The 23,044-nt window shown below is 43.3% G+C and overlaps 1 protein-coding gene across 3 annotated transcripts in view; it reads right to left on the bottom strand.

Moving 5' to 3' along the window:
• The window catches only part of LOC306794081 (RNA-binding Raly-like protein), a gene marked incomplete at its 5' end in the record, with an annotated part of 35,520 nt that extends 13,208 nt beyond the window's left edge, over positions 1-22,312 (bottom strand). For 2 of the 3 annotated variants that reach the window (XM_079291973.1, XM_079291974.1), the window contains one exon: positions 22,057-22,312. In XM_079291973.1, the coding sequence (XP_079148099.1) occupies positions 22,057-22,312 (256 nt within the window). Of the gene's footprint in view, positions 1-7,879; positions 7,971-22,056 lie in introns of those variants that run through there. The other variant, XM_079291975.1, reaches the window with a different exon arrangement.
• Positions 22,313-23,044: the final 732 nt, after the last annotated feature.

Here is a 23,044-nt window from a genome sequence, read left to right as displayed (position 1 = left end):
AATATGAATGAAGTACTGCAACAGCCACAAAAACCTCCTGCTGCTGCGGAAGACACAACAAATCTGACTGTAATCTTTCCGTCTCTCTCGCTCTGCGTTTCTACGCCTACCTTTTTGTCTTCCGCCCGTAAAAAGAAGAGGGGAAACCAGCTAATAGCCCGAGGCTTCAGAGGGAAGCTAACAAGCACGGGTCACCGCAAGGTCTCAGAGAAGGAGAGACGGATAGATTGTATCACAACAGCCAAAGAATCTCTTTGTATGGGCAGAGTGTTTGGAGGACGGAGAGATTCACGGAAATCTATTTCTCCTCCGAGACGCTGTTCTCATCAGCGAGAACTCTGTGCTTTTGGAATAAAGACAATTCAATCACTCTGCCTTTCAGCTCATTTGCATCACAGGCTTTTCTTTTAAATGTGGCGATAAAGACTATTGTCTAAACACACGGAAAGCCACATCCACCAAAGTAATCAAGATAAAACATTCAAACTGCAATACTCATGAGTAAACACCGACACAACAACATTTACATCTGGGGAGAAAACTCGAGTCTTGCAGCAAATTACACAAACTACACGGCTGAAAACGCACCAAAAGCCGCCATTTGCACGTCAAACTCTGTTGCTTTAATGTCCGGTTTTCTCAGCAGTTACAGAAAACCCAGCAACCGAAACACAGCAGATTTTTATTGGTTTCTGCTGCTGCAAATGACCTGTCTGCACACCTGCTGTGGTGCAGCACAGACGCTGTAAACAGGCGCAAACGTGCCTTTTACTAGCTGTTGTACAGTTGGTTGGTAGATTATCATATATGTTAGAGTGAATTCCTCGACAATAAATCAATATTTTTGAAATGACAATCAGTGCTTTTACCCACAGGAACATTTATACTGCTGCATCAATATGAAAATTTGAGCTGGAAGATATTTAGGCGATCCAGGATTCCAGAAGTCTTGGCCCTATCATGCCATCAAAGAACAAAAGAGCTGATTGAGCTACGCCGTTGCCCTTTGAGTCGTATGGCAGACGGCGACCAGGTGATCGACTGCAATGAACTCCCCTTCAGACGCATCAGCGAATGAGAAATGGGTTCCTTTCCTTTCCAAGAACAGCGGAAAATTCCCCACGGACCACAGCCGACGGCTCTACAACACATTTGTTGTTTTTTCCCCCCTTTGCGGCGAGGCCAGAATGAAAGATAAACATTAAAGGGTAGAGAAAGAACGCGGGACGCAGAGGGAGCTGCCGATCATCTCCTCGTGGAACCAGAAAACTCCCCAATGACTTGAACAAAGTAACGAATCATACTAATTGCTCCTCAGCACGAGAGAGGAGAGCGAAGACACAAGACGGAGCTGAATCGAGCGGGTGACGGACGTGCAGATCCGTCTCTTCATCGTGACCTCCAGGAGAGGCCCTGGCAGGTGGAGATACACCTTTTGATTTTGATAAAACCAATTATTGCAGGCATTAACTGACAACCATCTGCATATCAAGAGGCGCTCTCCTTGATCCAACATCTAACGTGGCTCCTCAGGAGAACCGTCAGGTGAAGGTGTGTGGCTCTCTACATTCTGTTACAATCCAAAACTTTCAGTTCACACATCGAATTCTTTGGTAAGTTGCGGCACAATTTTGGGAGTTTCTAACATGAGACATTCCATTTAATTGAATGCTGGAGGTCATGCTGATATGCACCGCGAGACACAATATATTGCTTTAATATCTCTGGTTGATTGTGGGTTTTTTTAAGTGACAATGTTGCAAATCAACGAGCAACTATTAACTGCTTTCTGCCGATATTGGATTTTAATTCGATTTTTGGGGTCAACGTGATAAAGTACTTTGATTTGACGGATGTTTTATTTGCTGGATTTACTTAAAACTGATATTCTTGTCTGGTTATTTCATCCATTAATAATGTTTTGATACAAAATTACATTAGAGCTTAAACATAAACATGAGTCACATGAGGATGTCCTACTGGGCATCTTTCTCTATTTTCTGACATTTTATAGCCAAAAAGATGAATTGAGATAATAGCCAAAAGATGATTACAATGATTGGTAGTTGCATCTCTATATTACATATGATGTGATGTGAGGATTTTACCGATATTATAACTGCCCTCGACCAAAGAGTGTCTTAGTTGACTCACACTCATAAGATTTTGCCGACTAATCGATTTGTTTCTCCGCAAGCACCATTTGAAATCTTGTGTTCACCAGATGTGCTCATAGGTCGCTCGTAAAAAAAGTAATTGAGCAAGAAAAAAAGCATAAATAATCACAAATCAATTCAAATAAATCTTAGTCGATTGAGACCAAAACAACTGATTACGGTAGTTGACTAACCCGAACCAATATCATCCACCACTGCTCTAACGTGTTATTAAAGGCACAGTGACATGAAAAATCATTACTATTACTGTCAGTTAATTTTGTGCATCACGAGTTACACTTAGTAATGTGTTGCAAGAATAAATACGCAATTAAGATTCCCAGCCATTCATTCCTGCTGCCGTGTCAAACAACTTTCAAGGTGAGCTCCAAATATCCGCCTTCAAAACAAAGCTTTGCAGCCCGTCTTCACCAGGACTCCCTAAAAGAAGAAATATTGTATCTCAATGGGGCCGTTCTGGTGAAATAAAGGATGAATGAAAAGAATAATAAAGCGGGACGCAGAGGGAGCTGCCGATCATCTCGTCATGGAACCAGAAACTCTGGCGACAATCTCCCCAACGTCTTAATTAAGTGAACAAAGTAACAAATCATGCAAATTGCTCCGCGGTGGGAGAGAGACAAAAGCAAAGCGACATGAAGGGAGTGGAGGAGTTCAGAAGGGACACTGTGGACGTCTCTGACACAAACTCCTCGCTGTGTTTTGAAGCCGGACCGGTCCGTGAGAGACGGAGGTGGTCTGAGATGAAGGAGTTGCCACGGCGTATATTCAGCGCTGTACCATCATGAAAACCCTGTCTGGTGCGGGCATCGTAACAGTCCAGACACGCCTTTTATCTTTGCTTCTCTGATGTATTTCTAAGGGCTGATAGAGGCCATCCTGCAGGTACAACTACACATCCACAGATTTCCCCAAAGTCTCAGAGTGGATTAAAGTCAAATATGCCATTCACAGTGGACCTTCACAGTTTGTTCACTTTACTCTCAGACGGACAACACATTTAAATGTTTAATCTATAACAGACTGCAAGAAATAGAAGCAAAGTGTCACAAATGCCGATCACAGGTTCCCAAAGATGTTTAATTCACAATAATATTAAATATAGAAAAGCCTATTAATGGAGATCTCCGGACCAACTAGTTTGGTATGTTTGGTAAAAGACCAAATGATTTATCAATTATCACAACTATGGTTCGGACATTTTCAATGATGGTTATCAAACTAAAAGTAAGAAATCTTAGTAATTGTTTTCTTTGGGGCTTTAATGGCACATCTGTGTCGGGCTTCAACCTATGATTATGATTATCAGTCCACTATTTACTAATTATACGTTTGGTTCATAAAATCTCAGAGAAGAGATAATTAACCCTAAAGGTCACGTCTCAAATTGCTGTTTTTGTCAAACCTATAGTTCAAGGTCCAATATTTAGTTAAATATCATAGAAAAATCAGCAAATGTTACTATTTTAAAGGCTTGTTTGGGCGCAATTTTGCTAAAGATAAAGACATAAATCGACAATCCAAATATCCGATTCATTGTCCGTTTCATTTGTACTACAAGAATTTCCCAGACTCCTCCTCCACCCTGGCTTGACAAGGATAACCAGTGTTTTTTAAAGCCCCATCCACACATCTCAGTGAACTCATTCTGAAACTGGAGCATCTCTCGCTGTAAACACTGGAGTGTGACTTTCCCTCTGCAGCGCCGCCTCGCTGCCTCTCCGAGGCTTCGTGGCCCAAAGTCCGAGGGGGATCAGCTCGTAATCCGCGGCCCCTTCAGGCACCGGCACTGGATAAAGGCACGGCATCGCTTTTTGATCACATCCCTCTGTGTGCACTGTACAAACCCCAGTGAGCTGTCTCGCGCGAGTCAACAATGCTGCTGCCCTTCAGGAAGCGGACGATTCGGGCGTCTGAACATGTTGGGGAGCTCAGCGGTGGGGAGCGAGGCACGGAAAACCAACACTTGGCAGTCAGTCGCCTCTGAGAAAGAATCCCACTGACGATCAGTCGGGCTGGAACTACACGTCGATGTGAATCGATATTTTGATTCGATGGTCAACGAGCTAACCAATCGATATATCGTGCATATCATCATCTTTAAAATACGTACTATGGAATTCCATTGTACGTCTGTGTCACCATTTCCATTTCTGGTAATTCAATAAATATATAGTCTACATGAAATAACCACATGGTTTTCAATACTCCCGTGTGAATTAAATACTTGTAATTTCTCATTTAATTGGGAACTTGAGTGCAAAATAATCAGATTTTCTGAGAAATTTGAGTTAACATGTGCTTGTTATTGTCAATTTAGACAACGTATCACGATATATGATTTCATCACGATACGATTCCATTAAAAGTGATAAATTATCACATTGAAATATCTCCCGGCTCTACTTGTGAGTTAATATAAATGTACCGGATCGTGTTCGAGGGGCATACGATATCGTCTCGTATCGATCGCAGGCCCCTCAACTGAATCCAAATCGTATCGCGGCAGATTTCGTGATATCAGCATATATCGTATCGTTGTCCAAAGAATCAATTTAATATCCTCTCGTGAGGCAGGTCGTGATTTACAGCCCTGAGCATCAGGCCGTCGCCATCGAATTTTCCTTACTACGACCAAAAAGAGAATTACACACCGAGAGAAATGTGACGGGCATGTTGCTGCTGGCCCACATGCATGAATATGTGCTCGCCTCTCAGATGCCATGTCCTCCCTGCATCGGGGAGCACGAGCCGGGGAGACAGAGTGAGAGGTTACAAGCCCTCCAATTATTTCAGTGTGCTTGCCGTGACACTCGACGGTCCTTCATTTCGCCATCCTCACACTGCTACACCGCTGCAGTCGTATCTGTCCAACGAGCACTAGATCCAATATTCATACACGCCATTCACCCAAGCCTGTTGCTCTAAATATTCTGCTTCTTCACGATGAGACAAAACAATAAAAATCTGCCATTTTGCAACATTGTTCCCCTCCCAAAAGCTTATTGCACAGAGGAATACGGATAATAAAGGGTCATTTGCTTCTGATTGCTGGTGGTTTTCTCTGTGCATCAGCGCTTGTACGTGTGTGTGTGTGTGTGTGTGTGTGTGTGTGTGTGTGTGTGTGTGTGTTTCACTGAATGCTCGTCTTTATGTGACACTGATCGGTGCATCTCTTGGCAACAGTCCAAACAGTGGAGCTGCTGGTGGGCGAGGACTCCGGGGAGCGACATCTTGTGACAACTCTGTCACATAATTTCATCATCGAGCATCGATCGAGGAGTCTCATTAGGTCCTTTCTGACAGATAAAAATCACATTTTCCAGGACAGAGCGGAGTGTGATGTGGCTTGTCAGGGTCAAAAAAAAAATATATAGCGTGGAAGCACAACTGGTGCATTTTTGAAAGTGCATCTTCGGTGGCAACATGATTTGTATTCCTTCCCACGGTCATGCAAACGGAGATTTTGGGGACAGAAATGGAGCTAAGCTGAAAAGAAGTGTAGTGTGCGAGGCAGAGAGACACTCACACATACAACCACGACTGCCCTTGACACAAGGCTTAAGATACATGGAGGACATCTGACAGAAGATGTAACAGCCTCCCCCACCCCCCACCATCCTCCTTCCACCATCAGCAGCACACAAATACAGCCACAAACGAACATCTGCAGCACAGAGAGACACATTCATTTGTCACGCGCCGCGGCTTTTCCGTCGCGACACAAATTGCAACCGAGACGAGACGAGAAGGCCCCAGATGCAGAAACGACAGAGCGCCAGTCCAAAATGAAGTTCTCTTTGTGTGAACAGTTTTTCATTCGCAAGGATCAGCCGCCACGGATGAAGAGGAAGTGGCAAACTGTACACAGACGGAGGAAAACAGACACACACACACACACACACACGTGCACGGAGGAAAAAATCCCCGGTGGTGCAGACGGCTGGAACCTCATCTGATCTCCAAAGATTCCTGAGCTGCAAAATCTTAAATATTGATGGACTTCAATTCAAACGCTGGAGCTCATGCTCACAAGAGAAGAGGCCGAGAGGTTTTTTCTCCTCCGAATTAAATGAATCACAATCGGCTCAGAGTTCACCTGAGAACAAAGTGATTTACACAGCACATCTGTATCAACTCATCTTAACGAGATTCTCTTTCTAAAGGGATGATTTGGTTTTTTAAAATCTATGGAGCACTGTAGGAGAACATTTGAAAAACAATAAGAGCAAAAGCTGCGACTACATTCACAGTTGTACGTCCCTCGCACACGTTCATCGGCACCGACTCTTCAGTGCTCTGCGTCCACATTAACATTTCCTCCCACCTCGTCCGTAAAAGCAGCTGTACGTCCACACAGTCCTGCAGCTCGGCCTGTTTGTAGCCTTTGCAGTGCAGTTTTGCATTTCCTCTGCTGAGGAGAAGACAAATCAAGGCCTCGATCCACAAACCAGATCCCCGAAACCTGAATCGCACTCTGCAGCCAGGTTCACCTGACTATGTAGTGTGTGTGTGTGTGTGTGTGTGTGTGTGTGTGTGCCTACAGCCATTTAACTCAATGGTAATTGGTGGACTACAATGCCCATATGCTTTAAATATCAGAGCATGCACAACAGTGTGATGCCATCCCGATTACACAGTTGACTGCAACAATTACTTTCATTGTCAATTAATCTCCTGATTATTTTCTGAGTTCGTTGTTGAATCACATCACCATGTGGTCCACCAAACATCAGAAGATATCGAGTCATAATTGCCTTAAGACCAAGGTGACATCCTAAAATAGTTTGTTTTGTATGACTCACCATCCATAACCTGAAGATCGGTCCGTTTACAATCACACGACACAAGCAGACGACATGCTGCCGGAAAAATAACTCAAACTAATAAACAATGTCAATAAATATTTTATTAACTGTTACTATAGTAACTGATCCTTCACCCACTAGTGACGTTTTCAGGACCATCAGTGCTCCATCACTGCTCCATGGGTTCAGACTTCATACTGTACCACTCCCCATATGAGTGAAGCCATTAATGGAGATGAATCCACTACAGAAGAACGTGTGTGTGTGTGTGTGTGTGTGTGTGTGTGTGTGTGTGTGTGTGTGTGTGTGTGTGTGTGTGTGTGTGTGTGTGTCTTAAGCACCAGAAGGACAAGTTTCACATCAAACAGCATTTTGGAGCAGAATTTACATTTTTTAAATATGAGTTGACTTAAGTAAACCTACAATGATTTATTTAAGAATCATAATTATTAATAGCGACCTTACAACCTTGATGGGTCGACACATCTCACGGTAATGTCTGCCAATTTGAGCAGCATGAATATATTACAGCAGAGCAGCTGCGAGGAAGGCTTTCCAAACTAAAAGCTCGATGGAAACACTAATCAGCAGGCAGGTCGCTTCCCTTCCTGTTGGTGACCATTTAAAGATATATATTATAATATTACATGTAGACAACAACGTCCACGCAGCCCGAGAGACAGCGCGCTTTTAATTGTAACTTTAACTGAATTCTGCGTCTCCGCGCAACTTAAATGGCCCGCAGTCAGTTTAAAGGGGACACGGATGCATCTTGAAAGACATCACTCACGGCTCACTATTTGCAACTTGCATCGCGCGACGTCAGCACAAACAAAAAAAATGCGCCCCCCCCCCCCTCGCGCGTATCCCCAAAATGATGGTGCGTAAACTTACATCGGTTGTTGCGACGCTTCCCCTTGTACATGGTCATGGTGTAATACGGGTCCAGCTTTGCGCTCGTTCGGGTCTTCTTGCAGGTGCTACGTTCACTGACACACACACACACACACACACACGGCGTCGGGACTCCTGCGTGCTGCGATACTTTCTGACCAGAAATAAATTAGCCCTTCAGAAGAGGGGATTGGAGGCGCCGCTTGTGGGAGGACCGTACCATTGCTCAGAGACGGCGGGGGGCGAGACTACAGTGCATCTCAAACACACACACACACACACACACACACACACACACACACACACACACACACACACACACACACACACACACACACACACACACACACACACACACACACACACACACACACACACACACACACACACACACACACCAGATTCAGTCACCTCATACTTAAAAAATGTTAATTCTGCTTCAAAGTGCTGTTTTATGTGAAACTTCTCCTGCTGGTGCTTAAGACACAGACTTGACACACACTTGAGAAGAAGGTGCACCTCATCCTACTTGCAAAGGGGACTGTGTTGCTACGGAGACGGGGGTACGGAAGCGGCCTGGATGTTGATTTTGTGCGATCCATTTCTCGATATTACATTATTGTTGTGTGGGCTGAATACCAACACTTTTTTTGGGCCTGAGATGAATTGTGCCGTGAAACAAACAACTCTGAAAGCCAACTGCATGGAAGTAGTTGGGATTCAATCAATATTGCTCTCCTCTGAAGCTGCTGCTGCTCTTACAAGCTCCAGAATGACAAACACTCTTCTTTGTGCTTTTATTATGACACACAAAAACCTGAAATCCTGTAAATTTAGTGGAAATCAACTTGATTACTGGTTCACGCACTGGGCTGTAGGTCAGCGTCGTTAGTTGTGAGAAGTTTTTCTTCTCATTTAAAATATATTTCTTTGGATGAGGAAACAAAAAACAAGGCGTGAACAATCAGCAGCCAGCGATGAGAGAAACCTCTTCATTTAAAGGAATACAGGGACATCTGGTGTCCATGATGGATTAATACACCCAGCCTCAAGAATCCAATAGCAAGCATGAAGCCAGCCTGATAGAAGACGAGGACATTTGAGTCCTTCACAATCAAAACTCTTAATTTTCATTTTAATTTAATATCTCCAGTGAGATATTAACGACTTTATGACTGTTGCTGCTCCAGAAACAATCTTTCGTTTTATCTACATCCATTTTTTTACAAGCATCAGACAGAATAAATCTCTGAGGTAAACTAAACTGCTCATTAGAAGTCTTTTACATTTTACTTTTTCATAATAATATAGTGTACTTTATTACTATTGTTGTTAAATATTATGTGCGAGAGGAGAAAAACTGTAATATGCAGATCTTCCCTAAGGACCACAGAGCTGTCATTTCCCCACAGTGACTCTCCATCACTGCTCGGAATACAATAACACCTCTCCTAAGCAGCCATTGTAGCTTTTCTTGCTGTTCTGCACCACCGGGGCATTTAAATACACTTAGACTGATTTCACTGAACAACCCGGGTGCAGAATTCACATGTTATCAGTAAGAAATGAAGAACTAGTGTTTACGTGGACACGGTGATTTCCTGAATAACAATAGACCCTGTTTGTCACCTCAAAGAGTCTTTAAAGCACGAAGCACATCATTAACTTTAAAAGATTTGAAGAGCTTCCCACAAGAAGTACATGCATCAACCTGATCTTAAGTGCTCAGACACTCTGCTGGCGTTTGAAACACACTTCACGTTAACGAATGACCCTCACTTATAGCCGGGATGGAGGGATGCTGCGAATGTGACAGACCTGTGTCAAGGTGTCAGAAAAATACACAGACAAACCTAATCTATCAGTCTCCAAGGCTTGTTATCTGCACATTCTGTTCATTTAAATTCTCGGCATTTACAATTCCCACTCACCCACATAATCTCTGATACGCCGCATAAACCAGCGCCACATTGTTCGGAATTGTTTCACGACTTCATCACTTTCTTTCTCCAAGTTCATGCTACTCAAAGGGGCATTGTGTTCAAAAATAATGTTATTTCTATACTGACAGATTAGTTTGAGGATTTTCTTTAAAAGCTGTACACCAGAGAGACAGATGTGGTGACGGTGTGTGACAGCAGCCCTGGTGGTTTTATATTCATGTGGGCATTTTCCACTTCAGCTGATTAAACCTCTATATGTAAATAAAACTCCCTCGGATCCTGTGTTTTTAAGAATCAGGGTCAGTGGGCAAACTCAAGAAGTCTATCACCTAATATTTTGCTCTAATTTGTAGTATAAAAGGATACTTTCTGTGTTTTCACATTATGAATCCATTGTCTGAATACACAGGAACAGAACAATTTGTTGTAGGCTGGATTTAGCTTTATTCCAAAATTGCCTGGCTTTCGTTATTGGACTGTAAAATGCTGAACATTCATCCGTTTGATTCCTATTGAGGATCACATGGGAGCTGACATCTACCCCAGCATGCCTTGGGCCAGAGACTGAGAACCACCTGGCAGCCAATCTGTTACAGAGCATAAAATACAGACAGAAAAGTGCTCTCAGCACAGTGCAGATCTGTGCCAGGTGTATCTGCAACGGCCACTGAGCGCTTGATTGAACGAATATAAACCAGGTCTGCGCAAAGTATCAACCGCGGGCATACGAGATGCATTTTTCACCCTCATGTAACAGATAAGCCCTCATTTTAATCCATGCAGCTGTCTCCGTGCAGCCAAACTGCAGTTCGCTTTGTGCAACCCTTCGTGTTGGCTGGTTAACGTTTCCTCTGCACAGAAACTGTCAGGCCTAGCGTGTGTTTAGTTCTATTAGCTGTTAGCCAAACACACCGCAGGACCCTGCTGCCCACCGGCTGTTGACAGCTAACTAGCTCTCCTCCTACCAACATGAGGAGAAGCAGACATACATACATGCAATTGCAACAAGTAAATAAATACACATGTTAAGAATTTATTTTAATTCTTTTTTTTAGTAATTTGAGGGATCGTTTCCTAAGGCTGGGCAGGAATAAATACAATTTTCACCCATCCCTATTGTTCCATCCAGCCGACATCCTCTTGCGTAAGACTTCATTTAGTTTGTATTTAGGCACTAATCTGCATTATCCCTCATCCTCCTTCTTACTTATTTTCTCTCATTTCCCCTCGCTCCTCTCTCTCGCTCTGTTTTGTCTCTTTCTCTATCCATCTGTCAGGGTCAGTGGAGTGCAAACAATCACATTTAGAAGTATTCAAATGTTGAACTTGTCACAATTGCTATTCATACAGGCATGAAAGGCTGCCAAATCTAATTCAGCTCAGTGCCGAATCAGTGCCTCTGTGATTTGGAGAAACCCGATTCATACACAATAATGTCTCCTGGAAGTAATAGAGTCACAAAGGCCTGAGCCATTGCCCTCTAGAAGAAAAGAGGCGGATTTTTACTTCATTTTTGATTCTACATCTGAGATCAACAAGGCTGGGATTTGTTTTGCTTTAAATTGGAAAGTGACACTCGTAAAGAATTATGCTCCAAGGATGACGAATGGCAGTTTTGGTTTGAGGTGAAACACTTCATGACACAAGTGCACATCAGACTAAATGTTGGCAGTGTTGTTAACGGATATGCTCTCACTACTAACCTTAAATATAACTTGTGATTATCTTATCACTTATCCTTCTGTTTTTATACATATATCACAGACATGTTTAACAAAATCCAACAAGGAAAGTTCAAATCAGAAACACTTTTCTTGGCTACAAAGAGTCAAATCCGGAGGAGGAAACATCAGCCACAGACTTTAACTTTGTCTTGTTCCCACCACAAACTTTACATATCACTGCTATAGATATGTACTTAGGCCCCATCTGTGTGTGGATGATTGTACTTGCTACATAGTGAGGTCCAAACCAAGAACCACAGAGTAAGGACATTTCTCCTCACTTCTTCAAAGGCCCTCTTGAGGGTTAAGAAGTGGTTTTAAGTTTCAGTCCAGGATATGAATTGTTGGTTAGGCATTAAGTTGTTATGGCTGAGGTTAGGGTAGTGGATAGGGACTGCATTATTTGAGGGACCTCAGAAAGATAGAAGTACAGGGATGTGTGTGTGACTGCATAACACAAAACACGACTTCCAACACTGTAATATAACAAAATAAAACGTAAAGGTGTGTTTGTATAGTCAGTATTAACTCTCCTGGCCACATCACACCTACTGCATGTTATGTACAAGCATCTCATCTTGTCTCCTGAAGGGGTCACTGTTGTACAAATGCAAGTCCAAGGATGTGATAGATTATAATGAGACAACATGTAGGTCACCTGTTGAGATGAAAACAAAATCGGCTATGGTTCCTCTATTTATCGATCTGTTTTTAAAGTAGAAATTAATCTGTTGAAAAACACACAGAGCTGACCCACATTTCCTAAAGGCCAAAACCAAAGACATGGGGTTTGGTTTTATCGGCTTTGATTTATACGTTGAAGTGCAGTGTAAGCCAGAACATTCGTGTGCAGATGATAATGTGGAGGAGGATTTGGGGCATTTCTGTGAACCTATAGCAACTGACAATTACTGGATATCAACACATTCAATTCTAAGTCCAAGCAAGGCTGTATTAAACAAACATTGAGAGTTTTGAATTGTTAATGGTGAATTGTATTGCTTATGCATACATGTCATTCGTAAGAGAAAGAACATGTTTTTCTCTGACACAGTCTCACTTTAATGAATGCCTAACCCTAACCTTAAACATAAAAAGTCTAAAGCCTCAAACAGCCGCAACATGATTGCCTTTTCTCAGAAGTCCTCACTAAAACATGGTCCTCACAAAGAATTAAGGCATGTACAAGAGCACACACACACACACACACACACACACACACACACACACACACACACACACACACACACACACACACACACAGTATGACTGCAGCACTTTGCAAACAAGTTAAACTGCAAAGTAATTTCTTCATCTCAGACACATGCATAAAAAACCATCTCTTCACATCTGTTCATGCATATTTATTTAAAGCAAACAAACTTCATGTGCACTGAATCTGATCACCTTTATCAACGTAATGATATGTTAATGCCACTCTGCTTCCAGGCCTTCAACATGAAAAAATCCTGGATCAAAATCCAGATTTGTCCACGGTTTTTAGAAGGTCACACACATTTCCTCTCAGCAGCAAAAAAGGCAATTTAACAAACAAAACAATTCGAGAGGAATTAATTGAAGACAATTGTAATTTAGGGAGAAGCAGCATCAGTGCACATACATATGGGAGGCATGACTGCAGCTTACTGTATTGGTTGTGATGGTCACAAGTGGTAATAACTGCTGTGAACCACAGTGTGGTGCTCAGTGACCATGCAGTGAAAAAGGGCTGTTTCTCACACACACACACACGCACACGCACACTGCTGACTCCATGATCTTCATTTACTCCACGTATGGGGAGACGAGACTGACACTGTCGTGACCCATCATCTCAAACCAAATGAACACTTGATGAATTTCCCCTTTTGTTATAACAAGCGCTCGTCTCTGCCGAGGCTCAAATTCCATGTGACAGGACGGCTCCCACAACTCAAAGTACTGAAGGCAGCCCATCTTCCCCTGTTAGATGAGCTGCATGAATACAGACACAGCTCATTAACATTCTGTCACACAGGTAGGTATACGGGGGAGTAACAAAAAAAAAGGTGACATACTTTTAAAGCTCAAGCACTCCGAGTCCCAGAAGGAACCCATGTTCACATGGTGTACCCTGTACCCTGAAAACTAAGATGCTTCAGACCTTCACGTCAGGCATGCACTTCAAGCCAGCTGCTATCTATTGAAGACAACCCCTCCCTGTGCGTATAAAGCTGCCGCTTGTCAATTATTCCTCGGAGACACGGAGCGGACAGCTGCACGTTATGCTTCCTCTCCCTCCAAACAGCCGCAGTAGACGCGTGGTCGTCCTGACGGCTCGGCGCAGCGTGCACCTTTCTATCCGGAATCTCTTATCCAAAGGGAATTGCACCGAGCGAGCAGGCGGTTCAGTGTTTTTAATCAGATCCTCACAGAATATGCAAAAAGGAAAAAAAAAGTGTCTTGAAGCTTTTGCATAAAGAGGTCAAATCAGGTAGAAGTCATTATGCCGTACTGATTTCCTTAATTGAATCCATACCGGTTCACAAAGGAGGAGACAGATAAAAGGAGAAGAAGCTGAGTTTGAGAAAAGAGTTTTGAGATAAGTGAGGCTGTAAAAAAATATCAGGACAATGTGCCAGATGTTTGCTTTAATCGCTGTATATTCAATTAGACTTGTTTGCATCTGGGTCTTTTGTCTGTGTCCTCGTAGCGGCTCCTCCCCTCCCCGAAATAGCACAGTATAGCTGGAGGTCTAAGGCGAAGTGGCCAGTTTTGTCATGCGCCGGCGATCTAAACAGTGCTCCGAGTACCTCGGGATGGTTATGGGCCGACTGTAAACGGTGTCTGGATGGTGTCAGAGAGGTTACTCCTGGCTGCAGCTAATGCAAAGTGTTGACTGCAATAAACTTGAGCGAGTTAACCGCCATAATGCTCAGCGTGAGTCTGTCACAGTGATGTCTAATTCGCACATTACGCGTAGGGGGTGTGTGTGTGTGTGTTAGAGTCAGAGGGTCTACACTGGACAGCCCTGTGAGCAGGGGTCCTCGGGAACCCTCCGGGGTGGCAGTAATTATCACCGCATGTGTAATCACAAAGTCACACAGCATTTCTCACACAATGCGTCACCTTTAATCGCCCGGATTCCTCTTTTGTCGTTCCGCCCGAGGAGCAGGATCAACAATTACGGGGCGAATTAAGAAACAGACATGACTGACTGGATCAATTGTTGTGGGAGTGTTAAAGGGCAGGTTTTCCATTCTTGGGGTCTGTAAGAACGTCTTGTCTGTTTAGCTGGAGCTCCGTGGAAAGGTCGCACTGCAGTGGTCTCTGTCATAGCAAGACCGCACACCTGACACACACACACACACACACACACCTGAAGTATTATCTCCCAGCACGCACAAGTAGAGCATCTGTTGGAACACTAATCCGACACAAAGGCCTCATTACTCTAGATACACATTGCTGGGATGTGGGGGGCGCGACAGAAAACAACTGTTCGGATCGTATCATTGTTTTAAGTCACAGATCGAAGCAGGAGATAGAAAAATGGAGCAAATATATCTTTGAGAGATGCCCCAATCAGGTTTTTTATTGCTGCCAATTCCAAATATGTTGTCATATCACAAACACGCGTATCTAAAGATTTACTTATATGAAAGCCTGACTGTTGAATGTCAAACAATGATCATTTCATTTAAAGCCGTCCCGTCTGCATCAGCATGCCCGTGAACCTAAGCTCTCCGTAGGAAACAGGCCTATCTGATTATGCACGGGGAACAATTATCCAACTCCATTCTTCTTCAGTGGGCCAAAGCCACTTCCCCTTGCTGCCTGGGCGCCTCTCGCTCTCTTCCTAGACGGATGTAATATTAATGAACAGATCTCAGCCGGGATGCTTGTTAGGCTTCAAGATAATCCTATTTCTCGCTGCCCCCACTGTTCACCTCAGACTGGGCCTCCATCAGTTGATTTACTGACTGAGGAGAAGGGACAGCAGCTTCAGGGATCCTCCTCAACCCGACCAAGGAAAGTCGTGCGGCCTTGGAGTCCGAGGTGGCCGGTCGGTCAGATGGAAGAGATGAAGACGGGGATGGAGATGGATGTGCCCTTTACTTCCTGACTCATGTCGGCATGAATGTTATATTTCAGGTCTTGTCACAGGTACAGAGTTAAGGAAAGAAATCACTTTACCTTAAAAACTGATTAATTGTCTGTTACACATGCAGCATTGAAATATGGAGGGTCTCCATTAACCACATCAGGGTTTAAGTAGAGTTACCCTTTCCAAAAATGGCTTGTCTGCATTTTTTAGCGTGATGCAAGACTCTGTCGCTCCGCTTTCAAGAACACTGACAGTGTTGCTTGTTCCAAGAAGACTGATTGTCTTCCTCATTAGCGGCCTTTCATCTGTGCCAGATCACAGAAGAGTTCCTGTTTCTGTTGAATTCATGCAAAACAGAAAGCACCGTCTCAATTGAAATACACAAATCTAATTAAAATCAACACAGTTACATGAGCTGCCGTGTCATCCGCGTACATGTATCACAGAGAACATCATCATTAATTAGTTGAAAAAAGAAGTCGGTGGCCACATTGTTGCACATATTCTACAGCCACAACAATCTCAGCTGCTGTGAGCTGTTAGTCTTTGTATGAACACTTGTCAATCAACTTTTTAAGGTTTGATTCTGTTTTTGTTGTTTACTTTTGTGGATCATGCAATCCACCTAGACATCCACTGGGATGCTCAGAGTGGATACAGTTTTGCTTGTGCTGAGGAAGCAGGTTTCTTTGTTGTGCTCAAGGGCACTTTGACACCAGCACACTGCCCTGCACCATGGTTGTGATTTATTTATACGATACAATATCAACTGGCCTGTTGCTCTGTGGCAGAGCGGAAGGAACTGTGATTAAACTAATTTAGCTCATATTAATACCGACACTGTGATGCAATACGAATGTTTGTCTCCAAACAAAATGTACGGTGAAGCGATTCTGCCGTGTTTTAGCTCCATTTTAATCGTTTCAACGATTTTCAGTTCATTATTGTGAATAGCAATGATAATCGTCGCATGACATTTTCACATGGTGCCATGTCTACTCCACACGCTCAGGTTTCTGCACTGCTCCGACTCCGACTCACAGCTTCTCTGCCTTCTGAACCCGGGTTTCTAATCAGAGAATTAGCTTCAGCTTCCCCTGCCAAAATCCACACGGTAATCCATCTCACTTTGTCCACACTGTGGCTCATGACCCAGTAAAGCATTTGTCAGTATGCTTGAACGAGTGGGGGAGAGAGAGAACGAGAGATCCTGGCCGGGGAAATGTGCTTTCCTGGTTTCCTGGGTGGCTATATTAAAGCCTATTATTTGCACAATGACACTCTTTAAATTTCTCCCGTATTGTTTCCACAAAAAGAAACACGTTCTTATGTCCGATACATTACGGCTCAGATGAATCCTCGGCTGTGCTGTACCGTCCATGTTATTGTACGACTGTGAGCCTGCACACTGCTCCTGTGCCTGCTGTTATGGATGCCTTTGTCGAGTGCTGGGTCAGGCCAACTGTGCATTCCACGTCCGGCGCGGTCTCTCAGAGCGTGATTAATGAGGGAGGAGACGGACAACCAAGGGTGCATTCTAATCACCATCAAGGACAAGGAGAGATATGGAAAGGAGGGGAGAAAGGGAATAAGAGAGCAAGGAGACAGCTCATGTATTGATACAGTTTGTGTGGAGCGTCGGGGTTGAAATCCTTCTCTGAGAGAGGCACAAACCTGAATTCTCGAGCATTTCCCATCTGCAAGCACACACAGAACCCCCACTTACGAGCACACGCGCATGCTCAGACACACTGAATACTCTCACAGCCTCAGCAGCAAACACGGGGACGTGAAAGACACAGAGGGGGCCTCATGGGGTTAGCTTTGGCAAGGCTCAGTCCGATGGATCAGGGAGAATTGGCCCATCCAGTTGCATACTGCAATACCCATAAGGCCTCTCACTCATGACTGTTCATGCCTCTAAACCTGGCTCTCTAAATAAAGTTACTGAGCTGTGCAGTTATTGTAGACATAGTTGGAATTATCTATGCAAATTTCAAAGTGAACGCTAGCCTGTGAATACTAATGGTGAATGAGAGAGAGAGAGAATTACAGCAGCCAGGTGGAGAAAATGCAAGAGGATTGGTTTGGATAGACATTAAAGAAAAAAAAATCCCCCTCGGGTATTCACTTATTACGTTAAGCCTCTGATATTCATAGCACCATTGAAGGAGTTGCAAGTATTTTGTGAGAAAGTGTTGCAATTTACTTAAAAGGTACCTTCGTTTTTTTTTCAACTTTATCCTTTTTTCTCATGTTTAAGTGACGTATGGAGACAACAAATCATCTGCACTTTTAATTCTTGCAGGCCGACAACAAATTCTCACTCAGAGCAATAGTCGGACGTTTTGGGGAAGATGGTTAAACAATTTCTTGCTGTAAAGAGAAGATTGATGTTGTATTGCCTGTCAAAGTCTTGTGGAACAATCTGTTTGACTGTATTTGATCAATTATGAGGCATTTCAGATCACACCACTGTCAACGTTTCTTCCCCCACATGTCGTACAATTGTCAACTTCCAAATGGGACAACGCAATATCCCACAGTACAAAAGGAATTTAAGTGAATCAAAAACATTTACGCCATCAAAGTCCATTGTAGGAGTGACTGGGAATATTCCCAAATTACATCACAGCGACTCTATTTGGCCAGTTATCAACAAGAATACAACAAATGCCATATTTTGTAAGAGCACAAACACTACCGTTACATACTACACACCTGTCTCTGCTCAGTGCTCCCCTTCTTCCCAATATACCTCCGTGTCTGAGCTCCTTGCTGTGCATCATGTTGGCCCAAAACGACGATTGATGGCAGTGCCACTGCTTTTGTAATCCTCTTAGGATGGATTTTGCATCTAAATCACTTCATTATTTATGTGCCTAACTCATGCCAATGCCCTTTGGAGGCGGTATGATTGGTGATCCATCACACATTATCCTTCACTGTGGACATTAATATTGTAATGGGATGGACCTGCAGCATGACACTTCCAGGTGGAAGGGAAAGCCGATCTTTTGGGCGTCAGGCTGCTCAGAGTCAACAGAGGGAAGAATATCTGGTGTGCTTGCTTTCAGACAGACTCTCCAGAGATGTTGTTACTTGGCCCTCGCTCTGCTATTAACCTCTCCTCCCTTCTCCACAGAAGCTTGTATCTTCATACATGGCCTGTCTTACAAAATTGTCACTCTTTCATTGTCCTTTTCCATCAGGGCTTCAATCGCCGCCTGCCAATCACACGCATCTGCTGCCTACAGGCATGAGCATGCGGTGCCACAAACACCTCTAGATGAGAAAAACAAGAAAAGAGAGATCTTCATCTCGCCACATAGAGGGCATGAGTGATATGCATGGCAAAGTATTTGAAGCAAACAATGCTACAATTCTACCTCTTTCTAGAATCTGAGACAACTTTCAAACGCCTGAGTTAGATTTAGGAAGGGAGGTCGTCCACTGGCTGTGCCATCTGTATGTGTGTGTGTGTGTGTGTGAACAAGCATTTAGATAAGACGCCGATGGGCAGGTTGGGAGCGGAAGTGCTCCCCTAGTGACCCTGTTAATAAGCAACCATGACAACACTGTAGTCCTTCTCTTCAGATGGGGAGTGACACTGAGTGCAAAGGAATTAGTCATCAAAGCGGTGCAACAATCAGATTGCTTGATTTCAGCTACGCGTTTTCCAAAGAGTTGTCTACTTAATCTTATTAATTGCGACAGCGTTTGGCTTTGAGTGTTTCAGCACCATGCAGGAAGATGGAGGTGTTCATGTGGAGTGCTTTTAGAGGAATTTCTTCTTGCTCGTAACTCTGACTTGCGTAGAGACACTGCCATCCAGAATAGCACAGCTATTTAGTAATGATTGCTGTGCTCACAATCCTCGATGTGAACCGCTATCCATAGATAGGGTAATGGAGCATCCACTTTTTTCCACTGAGCGGAGAGTGGGAGGAAGATGCTGCCAGCTGTGCTATAATAGAATTTTTGCATTTGTTCATCAGCTGTTTTTCATCCATACTCTGTGACAGTCTTATCTTCTGTGGCGGCGGCAGGCTGTGACCCTTGACGCTCGTGTCATTGAGTGCAGAGATTAGTCATCACCGGTGCGTCGCAGCAGCTGAGGTGGATCCGTGCAGTCGTAGCATGATGCGATTATTCCACTGACCTCTTCTGCAGTGACCACTGCCAGCAGAAAACCAAGCTTTTCAAAACGCACCTCTGCCTCCACAACAACATGCTCTGCTTCTCTTTATGTGGTTCTCTGGGTGATCTCAGCAGCCAATGGTGGTTGTAACAGACACCTAACAGATCTGTTCTTCAATGTGATCTCTGAGTTTAATCTTGCAGGCAACAACCCTTCAATTAAACAGGAAGACAGATCCTTTGCGGAGGTCATTCCTCCACTACAAATCATTACGTGGCTGAGTCATCCCTTCGCCACGCTAATATAAAAAGCATCAGCTCGAGAGGTTGAGACCGAGGGTGTCCTTAATTGTCAATTAAGGATGTATCTCGCAGTCATACTCTTGCCGCATGACTTGTAGATCGAGTGATAACAACGATGGCATGGGTTTGCATTGCTGCGAGGTCAGTTGGAACGACGATGCTTTCGATTATGTCCGCTTACTCAACCAAAAGCGAGCAATCACCCGTGAAGGGAGTCAAATAATTTGCAGAAAAGTAAGGAATAACTCAGTGACACCGTCAATATGGATACGGTAGAGTGCTCAGTGATGGTTTCGGCTCTGATTGTCGATGGTCCTGGTTGCGAGTTCATTTAAATGACTGATGCGTTTCATTCATAGTGCCAAATATGAAACTAATGAAAGAAGCAAAAACACGTTAACCGCCATTTATCAGGCAAACAGAGCTTTTTGTTTCTTGCTGTTGTCTTTTCCATCCTTCATCCATTGTTCCAGTGATATCAGATCAAAAAAATTGTGTCTTGGCATCGCATTTGTTGGGGGTGGAAAGGTTAGATTTCATACCTGTCCAAACAGGCAGTCCTTCATAAAACAGCCATCATCTGTACAATAGGACAGCAAAGGATAGGTCTCTCAGCAGCCAGATGGATTTTCGAAGAGGCTGGGAGAGTCGAGTCAGCTTATTGTTTTGATGTTTAGGTTGATAAATGTAGTCTAGAAAGAAAAGTTAGACCGATAACCTGTCCTGGTGATGCAGAGGAGACACAACAACCTCTAAATACTTTGACTTTTTTATGACTTTTATCGACATTCTATACTATGACTTCCTTGTCTTCCTCTGCATTATGGACCAGGTGATGATTGCCAACTCTCCCACTGAAAACTAGTCCCCATCCGGTCCGGGAACTCTTAAACCTGAACATATGCAGACGAGGCCAACCAGACTCATTTAAACCCTAATAATAAATGTAATCATATCAAAGGTATTTTCACGTCTGGCTTGCTGTAGTGTCATCCTGATCTCACCACTTAACCCTCTTCCCACAAAGACAATACCAAGGCTGGGACCTTGGCCTTGGTGGATGCATCAGCAGACAGAGGAGGAGGACATCTGTGAAGGGAGGGGGGGGGGGGAGACGAGATAATGTGCATATATACTCTGTTAAACTATTCCTTGTTGTTAGACCTCTGAACCATCTGTGGGGAAAGAGCTCTATCCATTCAGCTGAATTATTATTAGTGTCTGTTCAATAAATACATCTGGTGGGTGTCCCACTTCCATCGTGCGTCCTGCTTTCTTACAGTGCAGATGCTTTGCTGCTAACACATTACTGCTAATGTTCTTGCTTTTCTTCTTGTTTTTATTGCCAAATATATATATATATATATATATATCCATATACATTCCATGAGACACCAAAACACCAAACGCGTTTCAAAGACTTAAATCAAAAGGTCTGCTGCCTGCAGTCTTATCCAGTCGTGGCTATTTTAAAATCATGTAAAGCAGTCGTGTCTATGAATGAGCTGTATCTTCGCAATTTATCCCCAGGCTTCACAAAGATGGGTTGAACAAGATAATGCGCAAGACAACATTCCTCAAAGACAAACCTAATACGGATTGAGCAAAACTAATGTGAATAAAAGACATTTCACAGACATTTCACAGCCAATCAAAACTGTGCTTACATTCACGAGTGGATCATTTAACGGATTCAGCAGGGATTTTCTCCAGAACAGCGTGACAACAAACAGACACTTCACCATGTAGGAGCCCAGGGAGACTCTAAGTCTGAGAGATGCCCCAGACATTTTGTGTTCCCAAGAGATACAATCCATTCCTCTAGCAAAGAACAGGCTTTAACGAAACATTCTGTAATTCAAGAGGAAAGTTTTTCGTGAAGTGACGTACAGATTGTATCTTGCTGGCCCTTCATGAGTTCATCTGCAATGCAAGTAAATGCAGAAAACTCACTAAAGAGTGAAAAAAAGAAAGACTCACCAAGAGGCTGTCCAGCGATGATACGGGCATATTCTCCTCCCACAGCTGCTCGGGCGTTCCTCTCTTGCAAATACTGTACGAAGGCGTAACCTTTGTGCACAGAGCAACCCACTATCTTGCCGTACTTGGCGAAGATGACCTCTATGTCGGTCTTCTTGACGATGGTTGTGTTGAGGTTGCCGATAAAGACTCTGGAGTTTAGGGAGCGCGGGTCATTCTTGTTGGTCACGTTGCTGGTCTGGAGTTTACCAGTCATTCTCCTCCAGTTGCCCTCCTGGGACACAGACAGAGGGGGGGAGGGGAGGACATAGCTTTAGAGGTTTGGGGCAGGCTAACTCCAGCTAATACTGCTGAACACTATAAAACCCTTGGTTTATTATCATTCAATAAGACATTATGAAATAAATAATTATATTGGAAGTAATATGAATAAACTACTAAATTGTTAAATTATTGAAGGAACCCTAAAATGTGTAATTGTATCACTCATTTTCATGCCCCCAGCCTCCCAACCAACCACCAATGGGTTTACTAGCTAACTCCTGCTGGTTAGAGAAAACACAGAGAAACAGTGTATGTTTTTGCTCATCCTGGTTGTGTGCCTTTGATAAACATCTTTCAAATCACAACATTACCAATAATTAACCATCTAAATGCTGCTATTAACATCTGCTCTTTACTTTGGCTAGTTCGCTAGTTAGCTGGGGAGGTGCTGTAGTAGCTTGTTCAGAAAGCAACAACTACTACTTTACCACAAAGACATACAGTCTTTAGATGTATTTTTTTCTATTATTTCAGAATTTATTGGCTTATTTATCAGTTTCATTTTAGTCTATCCATTCAGATTATTATTTACTTCACAATGTCTTATTTTTGTATTCAATACTGAACACATTGGGGCTTCATAAAACACAAGGTCAGTACATAAATTAGTTGGAATCTAAATCTAATTATTTTAAACACACTTTTGTTCAGTCGATGAAGGCTT

This window comes from Melanostigma gelatinosum (assembly GCF_949748355.1).
Source record: "Melanostigma gelatinosum genome assembly, chromosome: 20".
In the NCBI taxonomy this organism is placed as follows: domain Eukaryota; kingdom Metazoa; phylum Chordata; class Actinopteri; order Perciformes; family Zoarcidae; genus Melanostigma; species Melanostigma gelatinosum.
This window is presented reverse-complemented; position numbering and strand designations above follow the sequence as displayed.